Source organism: Phyllopteryx taeniolatus, chromosome 2, assembly GCF_024500385.1.
Source record: "Phyllopteryx taeniolatus isolate TA_2022b chromosome 2, UOR_Ptae_1.2, whole genome shotgun sequence".
Classification (NCBI taxonomy): Eukaryota; Metazoa; Chordata; class Actinopteri; order Syngnathiformes; family Syngnathidae; genus Phyllopteryx; species Phyllopteryx taeniolatus.
In genome coordinates this window covers 17,483,081-17,501,873 of record NC_084503.1, presented here as the reverse complement: position 1 = coordinate 17,501,873, position 18,793 = coordinate 17,483,081, and the positions used below count along the sequence as shown (strand labels likewise).

General features: G+C 40.5%; 1 protein-coding gene across 3 annotated transcripts; it reads left to right on the top strand.

Annotated features, from left to right (window-relative positions):
• Positions 1-1,482: 1,482 nt before the first annotated feature.
• On the top strand, positions 1,483-18,793 carry gas6 (growth arrest-specific 6). Of its 3 annotated transcripts, XM_061763102.1 has the most exons (15): positions 1,491-1,946; positions 4,237-4,397; positions 7,227-7,251; positions 7,348-7,410; positions 8,610-8,732; positions 10,418-10,537; positions 10,662-10,787; positions 11,477-11,598; positions 11,751-11,869; positions 14,159-14,348; positions 14,438-14,602; positions 14,675-14,843; positions 14,925-15,064; positions 15,146-15,341; positions 17,245-18,793. In XM_061763102.1, the coding sequence occupies exons 1-15, from the start codon at positions 1,868-1,870 to the stop codon at positions 17,394-17,396; spliced, it is 1,950 nt and encodes a 649-aa protein (XP_061619086.1). In that variant the 5' UTR covers positions 1,491-1,867; the 3' UTR covers positions 17,397-18,793. The 3 variants fall into 3 exon arrangements, 2 of the variants coding, with proteins under 2 accessions (XP_061619086.1, XP_061619095.1); XR_009786695.1 differs by lacking the exon at positions 17,245-18,793 and having other exon boundaries at positions 1,483-1,946; positions 14,675-14,859; positions 14,904-15,064; positions 15,146-15,285; XM_061763111.1 differs by lacking the exons at positions 1,491-1,946; positions 4,237-4,397; positions 7,227-7,251 and adding an exon at positions 7,682-7,776 and having other exon boundaries at positions 7,374-7,410.

Below are 18,793 nucleotides of genomic sequence, written 5' to 3'. Positions count from 1 at the left end.
GCCTTGCGATTGGCTGGCAACCAGTTCAACCTGCCCGATGATAGCTGGGATAGAATCCAGCACGCCCGCGACCCTAGTGAGGAGAAGCGGCTCAGAAAATGGATGGATGGATGGTTTACCATTCATCCATTTTCTATAGCGTTTGCCCTAATTAGGGTCATGGGTGAGCTGAACCTGCTGACTTAGAGTAAGTAAGAGAGACAAAGACGCAGGGAACACCCTAAACTTGTCGTGAGTCAATCGTAGCGAACATTTATACAAACAAGTATTCACAGTCATATTCAAACATACTGACAATTTAGTCTTCAATGTACCCAGAAAAAAACAATGCAAGAACAGAGGAGAACATGCAAGCTCCATACAGGAAGGCCACAGCAGCGATTTGAACCCCAAAACCTTAGAACAGTAAAGGAAGGGAGGGAGTAAGAGAGTAACTGTTACTGTTCTAAGGTTTTGGGCCTCAGAATCAGTAGTGCAACAAACTAAACAGGATTATAGGTATTACCAATGGGATTGTCTTTTTTAACCACTTCAATGTCAAATTAGTTCTCATAGAGCCAGAGCACTGGCCCTCGATGTCATTACTTTTCCATCCTTTGATTGGTTGGTCAGAGCTAAAGTTGTTCCAGCCAACTTCAAACCAGTGACCTGCACATATGAATACATTTAATAATCTGCCTCTCTGGTGAGTATGATGTCTTTTATTTGTTTAATGTTCCATCCTTCCATTCTCTGCACCGCTTATCCTCACTAGGGTTGCAGGTGTGCTGGAGCTTATCCCAGCTGACTTTGGGTAAGAGGCAAACTCCACACAGGAAGGCCGGAGCCCAGATTTGAACCTACGACTTCTGAACTGTGCCAGTGCCAGAAGCGTGCTGCCCTTGTTTTATGGTTTGTCCTGTTATATTGACTCTGAACTGCACACATAATGGCACGCTTTTGTGATGTTATATTGTTTTTGGATAGTACCAATGTTTTTTGTTTTGTTTTTTAAAATAATGGTAATGGTTGAATAAGAACTGGATTGACTGAAGTCCCAGGTTCCCAATGCTCGGCCTACAAGTCAGCATTGTCTAGATTTGAATTTTGGAATAACTACCTTGTCATTAACTTGTGCAAGTGACTATGTGAATCCAAGGAAATCAAAACTGAAATGGCCTGTAAGTGTTCCTTTCAGTTTTGTAAGCCTCTAACAAGCTGTAAGATTTGATTTTTTTATTTCTTTTTCTTTAAATCACATTAATAAACCAAGGACTAGGCAGGGTAACTAATAGATTTAAACTTTAAGTAGATGAAGCAGATAAATCTTTTCTGGCTATATATATCTCATTGTGAAATAAAAGATGTCTTTTTTATGTGAATTTACCCTTAGAATATACGCATTTAACTAACAAACGCACGTAGGGCAATTAACTTGTGGCGCAAATTTAAAAACGTTGCCTTTTTGGTCAATGCGTCAAAGCCGTCCCCTTTGACGCTCTGAAGAGGAGGCGAGATGAAAAAGTGCGTGTCTGCATCGGACAAAGTGATGCAGCCTCGCTTGCACTCCTCGCAGTAACTCGTCGAGACACACACACACACACACACACACAGAAGTGCGAGGAGGAGGAGGAGGAGAGGAGCCAGAGGACAAAAAGTGCGGACAGCAATGGTGACAAGCTAACCGCAGCGAGAGGAGGACGACGGCGGCTTAAGCAGTGAGAGACATGCGGGGGGAGAACACGGCTGTTTAGCCTCCAACACACCCCAGCGGTCACTTACAAGTACCTGAAGTCCTGCTAACCTGTCATTACGTTCGTATTTACACCGCGACAAGAGACTTAAGACAAAAGTTGACGGTGTTCGGCGTGGACAGGGCGGCTACACGATGCGTGTAAGCCGGACAAAGTGGCTCCCGTCGGCCGCGCTGCTAATCCTGCTGGTCGCTCGTTGCTCCCCTAGTAGTAGTAAGTAAACACTCGAATGCTAGGTGGCTAACTGGCACGCTGCACTGCTTCATGTCAAGTAAAGTGCTTAGTGTCTCATGGTTTGTGTTGTGAAGACAAATGCGAGCGTGCTCCAAGGACACCTCCACGCTACCTGACCTTGTGTTTTTTTTCCCTACGTGTGTTGTGGTAGACTATCTTTTGCAGTGGTGGGAAGTAACCTTGTACAAATATTTGACAACTTCTTACTATTGTCACTACATTTTTGGAAAGTCTGGTGATAATTTTTTTCCCTCAGCACGAGCACTATTCAAATAAAAAAAAATATTGAGACTTGTATTCAGTTTAAAAAAAAATAAATCGAATTTAATAGTATTGTGTGAATGGCAGTAAAAATTTGAGGTGTCACAATCGATTGATTAACAACAAATTAATCATCAAATTAATAACTATTTTGATAATCAATTCATCGTTCAGGTCACTGGTGTCAAACTCAAAGCCCGGGGCCAGATTTGGCCCGCCGCATCATTTTATGTGGCCTGTGTAAGCAAACTTCCTTGATTCTTACTAAAATCTGTACCAACATTTTAAATGGTCATCTTTAATAAATAGCGTTGAGAAATACCAAAGCTCTTTTTACAGTAACTTCAACAATAGTTGAACAAACTATTAACCTTGACTTCAGATTTCCAAACTAGTTATCCATGAATTTTTTGTGTATGTAATAATATGATGAGGCGATTAAACATTTATATGGTTTCACAGTCATAACAACCCTCTGAGGGAAACCGTAACTATAATGCGGCCCATGACAAAAATGAGTTTGACACCCCTGGTTTAGAGCCATTGTTTAAAAGTAAAATTGTCCAAATCCTCTGATTTTGTATGTTACTAAAATTTTCAAAATACCTTTACATCCAAATAGACTGTATCATTGGATAGAGGATTGTTACACGAATAAAATGAGCCCTAGGTTTGTAAAAATCGGATAAGGATTTGTATGTCTCATCATTTTCCAAAATTTTCTGCCTTCTATGTAAATCAATAAGTAACTTGTGACTGAAACCTTGACTCTTTGGTAGAAAAATGCCTTGATGTTTCTTAATAGTTGAGATGGAACTGTGATGTCTAAAAAGGGCATTATGAGATTTTTCAATGGAGTCCACTTGAGCCATTTAATTTTTAGGGTCAAACCGAGAGTAATTCCATCGCTGGAATTAATTCAAGGTTTACAGAAAACAACAATAACAATAGTGAATCAAAGACATGTAGTTTTCTATCGTGGACAAATCCTACGAGCGTGTGATTATTTTACTCTTTTTTTTTTACGCTGAAATCGAGGAACATTTTCATCTTAGTCAAACCCACAGACAATCTCAACTGAATTGAAAATTTAAAAAACGAGGTGGTAAAGGGATATCACAACAACGTAATCTGAAAAGAACAAGTATTAATAACCTTGCGCGAAACAGTGATGAGAAAACGCGGTTTTGGTGGTAAATTCATGTACTCGATGCACAGAGAAATGGAAAGAAAATGCTGGCTGTATTTCTGGATTTCGTAACAGACCTCATTTCAGCCTCTCATCATTAAATATTCACTGAATTAAACCAGACTGATTATCTTTGTGTTTAATCAAAATAAGATTTGTAAACATCTTTTACTTTGGAAACCAGTGATCAACATTTTTGCCCATTTTATGAGATATTACTGACCAAACCTGTAAAATGAATCATAATCAATTTATGGGAAAAAATAATTCAATTAAGTCTATTACAAGAATAAGTTATTTGCAGCCGTAGTATGAATAACCTGTAATTGACGTAGTTAAACCTGAAGCAGCCTCAGAAGTGTCGCAAACTACTAGTTCTTTGCATTAATCTGTTCCCAAGAAGTAGCTCTTCAGTTTCAAAGACGTTGGCAAGTACATCACCTTCTCGTGTCTTAATTTGTTATTATTGTTTTTTAAATCAGTGAACAATACCAAATAACAGTAGTCAGTTCATTAACAGTAATTGGGGAAAAAAAAAGATTTAGCAGTAAACTTAAATGCAAATTTTTTTTTACTCTGATTAATCAATGGAATAATAGATTCTAAAAATAGTTGATAGTGACACTGGTAAAGATTCATTAAAATTTTTATTTTTTGTGTTTCAGTCCTTTTCAGTCTGTTTTTTTAACCTTTACTAAAGGAGTTGAATCAGTACTTCTACTTTCACCAGTCATTATCTACACAAGTATTTGTACTTTTACTTAAGTACAGAGTGTGAGTACATTTGCCAACTCTGATCTTTTGTTTCGTTTTGTCCAGTCTCCCTGTCACACCAAAAGGCAAACCAGTTCCTGAGCAGACAGCGAAGAGCTAATCAAGTGTTCGAGGAGACTAAGCAAGGACACTTGGAGAGGGAGTGTGTGGAAGAGAGGTGTTCCAAGGAGGAGGCCAGAGAAGTGTTTGAAAATGACCCCGAGACTGTGAGTCTGTGAACTTAAAGTTGTGATCACTATTCAAAACTGAGTTGTTAATGCTCCCATATGAGACCTGAGTGTGCTACTGCTGTCCTCACAACTCACTATAAACAATGCATTTTCTGGCCAGAACATGAGGTAGATCAGCAGTATAAGAGCACTATCATATATGCTGATTTTACAGAATGGTGCTTAACTTTGATTGACCATGGTTAGAGAGGAATTGATTGCTGTACAGTACATAGTAGTTTGCAGTACTGTAGAATTGCAAAATAGAGTGTGGTGTCATGTCCCTTGTCGTTTATTAAAGTAACTCTTTGAGCACACATTTTTGCTCTTGTATTGGATTTTGCAGCTTTTTCTACTGTTTTGACCAGTGGGTATTTGGAGTGTAAAAACTGCAATCATGACCCAAATCTGCATTCTACTCTGTTATTCAAGAATTCTGGCTTGAGTTGCGCATGTTTTATAGTGACGAATGATTCATAATCTGAGCTGCTGGTGTTGATGCTCTCTTCAGTGCTGACAAGCCTAATAATATTCGAATGGGATTCGATTGGCATGTTTTTTTTTTTTTTTGCAATATCGCTTCTCTTTGGTTTCTGTGGTGGTCATTGAGTCAGCATGACTAAGTCTTAGTTTATGCCATGCAGCATTTAAAAAAACGCTGCAGTCCACATACTCACTTTCATACAGTATCACACTAACACACAGTCACGTGTGTGTCATTTTCTCTTATCAACTCATTTGGGGAATACATTTTACTTTTCCGCTGAATGCTCGTTTGGCTTTCTTATTCGTGGAAGGTACCAGCTTGTTTCACGTGTGCCACTACACATGCACGTAAACACATCTAATCGGGGAGCTCCTGACTTATTTTCTTATTTTAGAACAAATCTTGATTGAGAAACGTGTTTCATTCTGCTCAGTCATGTGCCCCTAATCTGCATACATTCCCTCGCACTCTATTTACCAACAAACACAATGCATCACATGGCATGCGCTCAAAGCCATACAGCAGATTAGTGTTCATGCTGCATCCATGAGTGTGCAGATCAGCTTTCCAGCCATATGAATACACATACAGTCAACCTCAAAACCTTTTAATAACCCAGAAAATGTGAGCTCAGGCACGTTTTATTTTTTTACTTCTGAAAATCTTTTGAAATCATCTTATCGATATTATTCATAACACATACGAAATCACAATGGTTGTTGAAAAAAAAAAATTTTTTATGAAAGAAAAGCCACTTTATTTGGCTTATAATGTGTTGTGTATTATTCGTTTAATTTGTAGGTCATGTCTACGTGATCCCATGGTCTGCCAACTGTGCCATGTGATATTACCCCCCCACCCCCACACCCTGCCAATTGTACCTATTGTTTGTGTTTTGAGAAGGTGAACGATGCAAACAATGACTCAGGGATTATTTGTGACGAGGGCGAGACCTTGAAGCTGAGACCGCATGGATGAAGAATAGTTTAAGAGAAGGTCAAATTGCGGCCCACTGTCAGAGTGTGAATGCATAACTATTGCTGCTGCACCACATTTGAGTAGTTATGTAGATTTCTACAATGTCGGACACAAAGACTGCAGTATCATTCCAAAGTCCATTATTCATTATGAACGTGCGCATGATGCTGCATTTTGCCCTGCTGCAGCTCTGACTCTGCAAAGACAGAAAAAGAGAGAGGTGATTCCATTGAGTTGTTCTCTGCCACACACACGCGCACACACACACACTTTTATCAGGAATGAGTGGGAGCAAAAGCAATAATTAATATGCCACAGCTGATTGAGAATCCAGATTTAACTTTTTCATAAAAGTCCAAACCAAGTCAAGGTGCTCCACTTTGGTCTTGTAATCAGGTTTGGTGTCACATTATACATGTCTGATTTCTGACATTTAACAAAGTCACACTGCAGCAGAGGCTCACCTGCGTCTCCAGCACACATCTGTGAAAGGGGGGGGGTGTACAGCAGCAGCCAAGAGGCAGTGCTGCTGCGCTGCTCCTTATCAGGAATGCAGAGAATTCTCAGGATGCCTCTGGCGAGGAGTGGCCTCCTTGCTTTGTGAGGAGAAAGCAAGTCATGATTTTGAAGTTATCGAATTTTCATCTATGTGTAAACTCACTGTAACGCTGCGCTATTATCCTTGTAAAAGCAGAATTTTTGAAACTATTGTGTCAAATGTCATTATAATTTCTCGTGTATAATGCAAAAGTCAATAGTGCGCATTATACATAGGGGAAAGTGGAAAAAACATTCACATTTTATAAATGCATTCCGCCATCTAGAGGTTATGAGAAAGGTGTACACTTTCATTCCAATATGCCACCACCACCCAGAGGTTATGAAAAAGGTGTACACTTTCATTTGAGTATGCCACTGCCACCTAGAGGTTATGAAAAAGGTGTAGCCTACACGTTCATTCCAATATGACGGGTATGTATGACTGCATATATATGTACAGTTGTGCTCACAAGTTTACATACCCTGGCAGAATTTGTGAAATATATATATATTTTTAAATATGACTGATAACTGATCAACAACCATCATTAATTTCTTTATGGTTATGGGTTATGTACAGTTTTTAAAGCCTGAGCTAGTGAAAGGCAATATAATTTAAGTATAAAAACAAGTAATATATTTGTGGGGGATAGAGAGCGGGCCCAACCGCAAATAGCCAAAATCTGTGAATAATTGATGTTCATTATAATTGCCATCATTTTTTTTTTTTTTTTATTTTTTTTTTTTTTTTTCTGCGTTCTGTTTATAGTGTTATGCTGTACATCTAAAATTAAATATTTCCATGTCTTTATCTCCTTTAGGACTACTTCTTTCCCAAGTATTTAAGTAAGTGATATTTTGGCATCACTCCCTACGATGTCCATCTCTACTGATCCGGTTTTGTGCTTAACCTCTTGTTGTTGCTTTTCCACTGCTGCTCAGATTGTTTGGAGAAGTTTGGAGGTTCAGCAAAGAAGAAACATGATCTGATCACATGTGTCCACAGTAGGTTACATGCCGACTTGATGTTGTATTGCTGTATGTTTTTACTTTGACCTACTTTGTCCCTCCGAATCAGATTTGCTACTATGAATAAATATCACATCATCCTCAGTGGGGCACCTAGTTTTATTGGGAGGATGCAGGGCACTGCACTGCAGTAGTGAATACAGCAGTAGGAAATGCAACAACCCAATGAACTTTAAAGTAGATTCTGCTTCCTGTTGAGCCATGTGTGTTTTGGATGAGTAACATTGCAGACTATGATGCACTGCAGTGATGCTGGACATTGGTGAATGACCTTCCTTCGTCACACACTCCGTCACTATTCAGATGCCTTCTTCATCAGAAATGACGCGCATAAAGTCTTATGTGAGTGGGGTACAAAATTTCTGCTGCATCAGTATAAAGCCAACATCCTCCAGCTTAGAGTGATGGCTGGGGATAAGGGACGTGACTCAGCTGTTGTGCATTGTGCTACCTAAAGCTCTCCTTTTTCCTCAGTTTTATATCAGCACTCCCACCTTTATCTCTTTTTTCTCCTCTGGCTTTTTTGCATGGTGGGCGATAGATTCATTATCACTCCCGAGCTAAGCATTCCTTTGTCAACAGTCAAATGATGTCATGCATACTTTTTGGCTGTATATTGGCACGTTATATATATTATCAAATTAAGAAACAGGTCTTTGGCTCTTCTTATTCAACCTACTGTGCACAGTGCACAACAACTCACGATCAGTAGCTGAAGACATCTGGTAGTTGTGTGTGTGTTATTGTTATGGTGAGACCACTGCCAACAAGCAAGTGTAATTTTTCAAATTTGATGTCAAGACTGCTGATTTTAACTGCAATTCCACTGTTTAGAAACTGTGTGGGATTCATGCACTTGTACAGACATCTGTGTCTACACTCTCACTCTGATCTCAATCTGGCATGCACAGACTTGCACAGACTCCCCTGCACCAAGAAGAAGCAAAGTTTTTGACACATATTAAACCCAAAGAACAGAACCTGTAGCAGAATACTCATATGATCTTATGAGCCACAGAGCACACTTACTGGGAAGAACTGAAGAGGGACATCTCTTGGAAGAGAGCTTAGCCAGCATTAAGATGTTTATTTTCTGATGTTCCCAACCTAAGATCTGTCCAGTGTCACTCTCATACCAAATTTGTTGTCTGCTGTTTTGTTTTTCCCACAACAAGACATTCCAGATCAATGCTCCCCTTCGCCCTGTAACTCCAGAGGCACCGTGCGCTGCGAGGACAAAAAGGGTTCCTTCCTCTGTCACTGTTTTTCAGGTTGGACAGAGGCCTTTTGTGATAAAGGTACTGTATACTGTCATCACCATGACAGATTTAATGTTGAACCTTTTGCGTGTGTGTTAGGTTAGCACATTGTTTGGCATTGTCACACGATGTCACCTCTTTGACCTAGTCTAGTGGCAGTTGTCTCTTGGCTTAACCTCACTTAGACTTTCACTTTGTATCTCATCTTTGTGTTCCATTTCTGATGTGGAGATTTTTAATAACAAACATGACAGCTTATGCTGCAGTCACAACTTTTTAACAAGTCTGATTAAATTGTATGTATATAGCACCATTTCTGAAGAAAAGTCACATTTTAGATTGTGTTCCTGATATACTGTATATAAAAAATACACAAACATTTGTAGATGAACAAATACAATTGCTAGTACAGTACTATAATAACTGGACTAGCACTCAGTGGAGCACAGACAGGTTCAAAGAATCCTAATAGTGGGTACGGAAAGTATTTAGACCCCATTAAATTTTTCCCTCTTTGTTATATTGCAGCCATTTGCTAAAATCATAAAAGTTAATTTTTTCCCCCTCATTCATGTACACACAGCACCCCACCCATATTGACGGAAAAAAATTGAATTGTTGAAATTTTTGCGGATTTATTAAAAAAGAAAAACTGAAATATCACACAGCCATAAGTATTCAGACCCTTTGCTCAGTATTTAGTAGAAACACCCTTTTGAGCTAATATGGCCATGAGTCTTTTTGGGAATGATGTACTTTACGTACCCACTGTATGTGTCTGTACTAAAGTACACACTTTTTTTGGGCACCGTGATGGTGTAGATAAACCGCTATATAAGTGCATTCCATTTAACATTTATAGAGACTCACCGCCTGCCTATGTGTTAATTATGTCATTAAGATTTCTGCATTATTCACTGACAAATTAAGGAAAGATTTTACAAATCTGAAAATTCCTGCAGTTTAACACCTTTATCTTGATCTGCACAAAAATCTCATGCTCAACATGAGAAAAAAATCTCAACATTTTTTGGAATTTTCTATTACTTCCTACCTAATTTTGATCACTAATAGATAATTGTAGCTAGAAGAAACAAATAGTAGAAAGTCTTGACAGAACTATCTTGACTTCATTTTGTAAAAAATATACTTACAGTATTTTTATTCAGTCAATTAAATGATTATTAGGTTGGAGTATAAACAAGTGGCAGATTTTCATTTGGCAATTTAACAAGGTTGACATTCATTTTCTACAATCTTAAGAGATGAACACACATTATAGCGTGTAATGAGAGAGGAAGGATGCTGTCTCCCAAGAATAAGATGAGCATAAACGCATCCACTTTTATATGTGGAAATACAAGATAAAATGTCAAAGCACTAACTGGAAAATGTGCACACTTTGAGGTGGAGGGGAATATGCTTCACAGCCACCCAATTCACACTTTTCCACCGTGACTCATCTTACCACCTTACCGAGAGTGGAAATCAAGGAGAATTCTGTCTACTTGAGTCTTTTCCACTGGAGAAGACTGAAGTCCCTAACACTAAAACAGTATTTATTACTTTCTGAGAAAAAGACCGGAGTTAGAAATGTAACATTTGACTACGTGAACCTGTGTTACTTGCACGAGCCAAAAGTAATTCAAAACACTATTTTTGCTGTGTTCACACAAACCATACTCTCAACGCCTCCCAACATATCGCCCTCCACTTTCTGGCAGATGTTGACGAGTGCAGCAATAGGAACGGAGGATGTGACCACGAGTGCAGCAACACGATGGGGAGTTACCACTGCTCCTGTCAGCCAGGTTTCATGTTGCGGGGACACCACATGTGCGTTGGTGAGCAACAAGACACAAATGTGTACAAATTGCTCTTGAGTTATATTAATCACAAACACTGCCGCTGTTGATTGTTTCCTTTGATCTAAGTTTCCTAACTGTCCACATTGTTTGCCTTTTTCAGACGTGGACGAGTGCAAAGACCTTGTTAACGCGTGCGGATCGGCTCACTGTGAGAATAACCAAGGAGGCTACGAATGTCTGTGTGACCCTGGCTACGTTTTTGACAATGGGAGCAAGAGTTGCGTGGGTAAGCATAACACGCACACACACACAAGTTTGATGCAGCTTCAATGTCAGCAGGCGTTGATGCAGCTGTGTTTTGAGTTCAGCAAAGGAATGCTCAAAAATTGGGAGAAATACTTTTTAAGTAGGTAACAGGTCATTTTTATTTTGCTGTCCTGTTAATTGATTGAACCCGGGTCCTCAGAACTGTGAGGCTGACGCTCTAACCAGACTAACCACCGTGCTGCCACATAGGACTGTTGAAGTCATCAAATCATCACACACAAAACTATGGGATAATATAATAAAAGTATATAGACTATATTTTGTCATTTTGCCATAACACATGAAAGTATAAGAAATAGTGCCCACATTATTCTTTAGTATTTTGCTTTTCTGTGTGTAAGCAGACTTTACATAACCTCAGTGTCTCTCTCGAGAATTATTAGAGTTTTATTATAGCCACAAGTCATGGCCATATAAGGTTATTCGTGTGGGGTCGAACGATAATGGCTCAGTTAACGTCAAATCCCACTTGATTCGAGTGTTGTTTACATTCCTCAATAGGCTGACAGGAAGCCAGTTCCGATGTTTTTTTTTAGATCCTTTCAGAGTTCATGTTTTGATTGAATCCTGCATTTACTTCACTTGTAACCATTTGTGCACCAGTCATCATTTGCAGCTCTCCTCTCCCCTTTCGTTATCACCTCCCAGATGTAGACGAGTGTGAGGCAAGTGTGTGTGCGGAAGAATGTGTCAACACTCAGGGGAGTTTCCGCTGTTTGTGTGACGGTCGTCAGGGCATGAAGCTGGAACAGGACCTCAGGAGCTGTAAGGTGAAATATAAATAATGAGTGTTTTGATTTGAGCTCAATCAGCCCTTAGTCCTATAAACGTTCTTCTTGTTCAGTGAAACACATCAAACAATGATGCGTGTTGTAGCTTGTCCTTAACTCGCATGAGTGACACCATGGTTGTTTTCCTGCAGGCTATAACTCCTTGTATCACAACGGCTCTAAAGAGGAACTCTCGCTCTCTCTATCTGGGTCGCATGTTCAACGGCTTGCCGGTGATGAGGCTGCGCTTCCGCCGAAGGATTAACACTGGGTGAGAAATTGTTTGGATGGACCTTTTCCTTTGTCTCCTTCACATTTAAAAGGATGAGAAAAATCTCTCACCATGGCTTTATTTACAGGGAAAATACTAGTTCCATGGCGGATTTAATCGGCCGATATTAGCCCTTTTGTTGTTTGTTTTTGCATTTTTTTGTCTTTACACATTAGCAGTTTACAACATCTATGACATTCAAATAAACATAAAAATTATCGGTCTATTTTTGCCGGTATTTTTTCCCTCTTCCTGTTGTAAAGTTAAACAAATACTGAGGCTAGAGTATTGTAAAAATGTAAGGTCGTCTTTAGAAACGTCGTTGGCTTTACTCTTTTTTTGCTCTCGCCACTGCCCATTTCATCTGTTATCGGAAGCGCTTCTCCTTCTATAATATTCGAACGTCTTCGAAATTCAAAATTTTTGGTGCGTTTTGGGGCAAAGAAAGTCCTGAGATCCCATTTCTAACACCAAGTTTGTTTTGGAATTAAATCAGGAGACAATCTTGTTTTTGTCACTTTTAATGAAATCTTTGCAAGGAGAGAGAGACAGACAGAAAGCTTCCAGTTGCTTCGCTCCTCTTTCTGACTCGAAGGAACATGGAAGAGCAACACACAGTTAAAGGAAATGGGAGGGAGACAAGGAAGAAAGGCCTATTCACACAGTTATCTTCTCCTTGAGAGAAAAGGGAGCCTTGTATAAGCCACTGAGAGGGGAGGAAAAAAACAATTTAGCTACTAGGTACATTTGAAAAAGTCATACAAGAACAAAGAACTTGAAGTAAAAAAAAAAAATTTAAAAATTACACAAACTATGCAATAATATAATAAAAGAATATGGACTATTTTGTCATAACAGGAGCCAGTGATGTGCTGGATATATGGAAAAAATACTTTGAGGAGTGGAGGAATGAGGAAAATGAAAGAGAAGGAAAAGTAGAAGTGGCAAGTGTGGTGGACCAGGAAGTAGCAATGATTAGTAAGGGGGGGGGGGGGTATGGAAGCATCTAGAAGAGGTGGCTGTGGAGTTTTTGACTAGCTTGTTCAACAGAATTCTAGCAGGTGAGAAGATGCCTGAGGAATTGAGGAAAAGTGTGCTGGTGCCCATTTTTAGGAACAAGGGTGATGTGCAGACCTATGGGACCTATAGAGGAATAAAGTTCATGAGCCACACAATGAAGTTATGGGAAAGAGTAGTGGAGGCTAGAGTCAGGACAGAAGTGAGTATTTGCGAGCAACAGTATGGTTTTATGCCTAGAAGGTAATACCACAGATGCATTATTTCCCTTGAGGTTGTTGATGGAAAGGTACAGAGAATGTCAGAAGGAGCTACATTGTGTCTTTGTAAATCTAGAGAAAGCCTATGACAGAGTACCCAGAGAGGAATAGTACAGGACATGTATGAGGGCAGCAAAAAAGTGGCGAGCTGTGCTGTAGGTGTGACAGAGGAGTTTATGGTGGATGTGGGACTGCATCAGGGATCAGCCCTGAGCCCATTCCTGTTTGCAGTGGTAATGGTTAGGCTGAAAAAGGAGATTATACTGGAATCCCCGTGGACCATCATGTTCGCAGATGACATTGTGATCTGCAGTGAAAGCAGGGAGCAGGTGGAGGAACAATTAGAAAGGTGAGGAATGAAGATTACCCGAACACAGAATATACATATGTGCATAAATGAGAGATGTGGAGGGGCAAGAGTGAGGCTACTGGGAGAAGAGATAATGAGGGTAAATGACTTAAGATACTTGGGGTCAATGGTCCAGAGCAATGGTGAGTGTGGTAAGGAAGTGAAGAAACCGGTCCAAGCAGGTTGGAACGGGTGGAGGAAGGTGTTTTGTTGTATGACAGAAGAGTATCTGCTTGGATGAAGTTTATAAGACAGTGCCAGCCATGATGTACAGAGTAGAGACAGTTGCACTGAAGAGACAACAGGAAGCAGAGCTGCAGGTGGCGGAAAAGAAGATGTTGAGGTTCTCTCTAGGAGTGACCAGGTTGGATAGGATTAGAAATGAGCTCATCAGAGACAATTATTTCTGAGATTTTTGAAAAAGATTTTATGAATTGGTAAGGTAGGGACTGTACACAGTGAAACATCATTAACAGGTATGAAAGTGGAATTTATCAATTACTGATATATATATATATATATATATATATATATATATATATACTGATAAGCAATGTACTGTGTTTTCTGTTTCTTCCATCTCTGTGTTTCTGTTTCTTCCAACTCTTCACTTTTATTTATTCTTAATTTTCATGCTCGCACTCCCTACCCTTGCGGTTGTAGTTTTTCTGCAGAGTTTGATTTCCGCACCTACGACTCAGAGGGGGTGATCTTCTTTGCCGGAGGTCACCTGAACAGCTCCTGGATAGTGCTCGCAATTCATCACGGCAAACTGGAGCTGCAGCTGAAGTACGGCATGGTCAGCAGGGTCACCAGCAGCGGACCCGTCGTCAACGATGGCCAGTGGAGGAAGGTTGGTCCTTTTGATCCCAAGTGGACTCGTCTGCTGTGTCGCTCAGTTCCGATTGGAACTGCCTGCTGTGTTTACTGTTTCCTAACCAGATTTCGGTAGAAGAGCAGGGGCGGAGTCTTGTCATCAAGATTGACAGGGAGGCAGTCATGAAGATTGCGGTGAACGGTGATCTGTTCACACTGAAGAAAGACATGCATGAGCTCAACCTGACTGTGGGAGGAGTCCCTTTTAAGGAAAGCAGCCTCGTTAGCAAGGTCTTGCTTTTTTTCTACCGTTTCTTCATTAAAGCGCTGCCTGTTCAACTCGACCTCTGCTGTTGCTTATAGGTGAACCCTCGTCTGGACGGCTGTATGAAAGAGTGGCGCTGGATGACTGGAGAAGACCGGTCGATGCAAGAAAGCATAATGACAAATGAAAATATTCAGTGTTTTAGCACAGAGAATCCGGGAGCGTATTTCCCTGGCACAGGCTTTGCTCTCTTCAACATCAGTTATGGTGCGCAGTGTGTGTGGTGAGTGTGTACACTGTAAATGTTTAAAATGTTTGTTTATCAAGCCTTGTTTTGTTCATGCTTAGAGTCACAGAACCTGAGTGTCCAGTTAACTCTTTATCCAACTACTGCTATCGGGGTGCTCTTCGCTCTCGTTCATGAAGATACTGTCCCTCTCTCCATCTCTCTGGCTGACTATCACCCTGGTACCGATGAGTGGAGAGACGTAAGTACAAGTGAAGTGAATGGCAAACCATTTTTGAATGTCTTATGAATGTTTTAATCAGAGAATAAACTGTGTTTTTAGTTTGTTCTGGTAACAGCACGAGGCATGATCCTTGCCAGCTCACCAGCGCCCCTCTGTGATGGCGAGAGTCATGAAATCGAAGTGAAGATCTCAGGCAACCGCACCCAGCTCTTTGTCGACGGGGTGCCTGGACGTAGCGAAGATGCAGAGGTCGACCTTCTTTCTTCGTCCAGCACCTTCATTGGAGGCCTCCCTGGTGAGCATAATACATGAGTCATGAGTAGGAATGCTTGTTTGCGTAAAGGAGGAGTTAAACATCACGCTCAAGATAACAATCTTGGGATGAAGGAGTTTAGGCAGTATTGGTGGTTCTTTTTAGGTATTAAAAGAGGCAGACATGCAGTGTTATCCATCAATCCCTTTTTTTTGTCCTTTTGTTAGCATCGTTAGTCGTGGGTAAGCCAGAGACTATTCCATCTGACTGGGTGAGAAGCAGGTCGCACCCTGAACTTGTCAGTAGCCAATCACAGGGCATACATTGTATTGCCAAAAGTATTCGCTCACCCATCCAAATAATCAGAATCAGGTGTTCCAATCACTTCCATGGCCACAGGTGTATGAAATCAAGCACCTAGGCATGCAGACTATTTTTAAAAACATTTGTGAAAGAATGGGTCGCTCTCAGGAGCTCAGTGAATTCCAGACAATTGGTACACCACGACCCTAATGTGGATAAGCGGTAAAGGAAATGGATGGACAATTGGTACATACCTCCAAACTTCATGTGGCCTTCAGATTAGCTCAAGAGCAGAGCGCAGTGAGCTTCATGGAATGTGTTTCCTTGGCCGCTGCATCCGAGACATACATCACCAAGTGCAATGCAAAGCATCGGACGCAGTGGTGTAAAGCACGCCGCCACTGGACTCCAGAGCAGTGGAGATGTGTTCCCTGGAGTGACGAATCACGCTTCTCCATCTGGCAATCTGATGGACAAGTCTGGGTTTGGAGAATGGTACTTGTCTGACTGCATTGTGGCAAGTGTAGAGATTGGTGGAGGGGATTATGGTGTGGGGTTGTTTTCCAGGAGCTGGGCTTTGCGCCTTAGTTCCAGTAAAAAGAACTCTGAATGCTTCAACATACCAAGAGATTTTGGACAATTCCATGCTCCCAACTTTGTGGGAACCTTTAGGAGCTGGCCCTGTCCTCTTCCAGCATGACTGTGCACCAGTGCACAGAGCAAGGTCCACAAAGACATGGATGACAGTGTCCGGTGTGGATGGACTCTACTGGCCTGCACAGAGTGAACCTTTGGGATGAATTGAATTGGAGCGGAGACTGAGAGCCAGGCCTTCTTGTCCAACATTAGTGTGTGACCTCACAAATGAGCTTCTGGAAGAATGGTCAAAAAATCCCATAAACACACTCCTAAACCTTGTGGAAAACAGTTCCCAGAAGAGTTTAAAATGTTCTAACTGTCTCGGGTGGACCGATGTCATATTAAACCCTACGGATTAAGAATGGGATGTCACCTAAATTCATATCTGAGTCAGGGCAGATGAGCGAATACTTTTGGTAATATAGTGCATCCACACCTGCGCACAATTCAGGGTCTTCAATGAACCTAACATGCATGTTTTTAGAACGTGGCATAAGAAAACCAATGTATCAGTACCAGGGGCATCATGCAAACTCCACACAGGAAGGCTGGAGCCAAGATTCGAACCCCAATTTCAGAACTGTGAGGTGGATGTGCTAACCACTTTCTCACTGTGCTGCCTTTGCAGGTTAAAATAGTGTTTTATTTATACTGTATGTAATTTTAACATTCCCAACCCCTGACCTTGCATACTTTCAGCCAATCAGATATTTCTCCAAAAATTAATGAATTAATCGGCATCTTAATCGGTTATCGCAATTTTACTCATCTAAATATTGGCGTTATTACTGAATATTTCAGTATTAAAAACACACTGTGATATTCCACAGGACACAAGTCAAAAAAGGGATATACATAAACGGTTATTGAAAATGTTCACCAAGGTCACATTTTTTCATAACGCCTGTGGATGCCAGTCTTTTAAAAATATCAGTCTGCATGTCATGTGGACAAGGACATTAAAGGTTCACTTACACTTTGAGTGTTGTTACTTCTTCCTCAGATGTTCCCCTGGTTTCCACACTGGTGTCGGCGCCCTACAGCGGCTGTATGAAGGTCACAGTGAACAGACAAACTCTGGACCTGGACCAGGCGATCCAGAAACACAACGAAATCCGCTCCCACTCCTGCCCCCTGCTGGATTCAAACCAGTGACCTTGCACAGCGCTCTGCTAAAGCAAATCCGGAAGCAGGAGAGATTCTTTCCAGAATATTTATAAGATCAAGCCTTGAGTAGTGAGGAGACTTATTAGATTGAAATGTCACAAAATCTAAAGCAGGTGTTGTGGTCACCCTGTTCCTTTCTCTTGACTGACAATAGTGCTTGCTGCCTGGAGGTACTATAGCGAAGACATTTTGCATATCTTAAAAAAAAATAATAAGTCGACAATGTCCACTTCATCGGTCATAAAACAGCGGATGAAATTATTCGTCTGTCACATCACCTTATAAGCCCTCAAGAATATGTGAGGCCCAGTCCACCTGGTGTTACAAAACAAAAGGTAGGCTGAATATCTTGTGGTCCTGTTTTGCTTGCTACAATGTTAACGGTGACCCAAAGCAGCGTACTGTCCAACTTGATTTTCATCCACTTGTTTTGTTTATTCTCGAAATCCTTTGCACATTGTTGCAGGTAGATGTGGTATGCAACATGAAGCCATAGTCACAAGTCACTCCACCTGCTCCATGTCTACCTGCTACCTTAAAAAAAAAAAAAAAAATCTACCTTGTGCCTACTTCAGCGCTCTAAAAACTGTGATATCTGTCACAGCTACAACACCCTGATCTCTAAATGACAGCCAACCCAAGGTGCACTTTTCATTTCCGATTGTGCACAGAGGCCTCAAATCTTGTATTTCAGAACCACCTTACTGCTAAAGACACCATAACCTGGTCCGACAATGACAGATTCATCACAGAAACCCAGGGAAGGAGGAAGAGGCTGAATCTGCAATAGAGAGAGGGCACTGTATCCAAAGTATCCTACAAGCTACTGAGAGGAATACAAGTGCGCTGTATTATACTGAGTATGTAAATAATGTGACTGTGCAATGCTTTATAGAAGGACAGAAACCCATCATACTATAGGTTCACTGAGGTAATCTTTGCATCAAAGTTAAACAAAAAACTTATAGTCTCAACTTGCTGTTCTTCATCCCAAATAGAGCTGTGATTCTCTCAAAAACATGATTAAGAGCAATAGTCAGAAACGTATTAGAATGTTACAAATCATTCTTTAATTCTTCATTTTGTAGGTGCTGAATAAACCAAAATACAGAAAAAACAAAGAATGCGAGACTGGAGCATTGTGTTTATCCAAAGGGCTCCAGTGTTATTTTGGCTTGTACCATTTTATAGGTTTCTCATGAATGAATGCCAGGATACCTGGATACTTTTTTGTGCTTTTTTTTAATTATTTTTTTAAATCATGTGTTGTAATTTTCAATGATTTTCTTTTTTTTATCAGCTCAGTGTACAATGCTACAATTTTAAGTTTTAGTAGTCCTGGGTGAAAGTTGTATTTAAAAGCAAAATAAAGACAGTTCTATGAG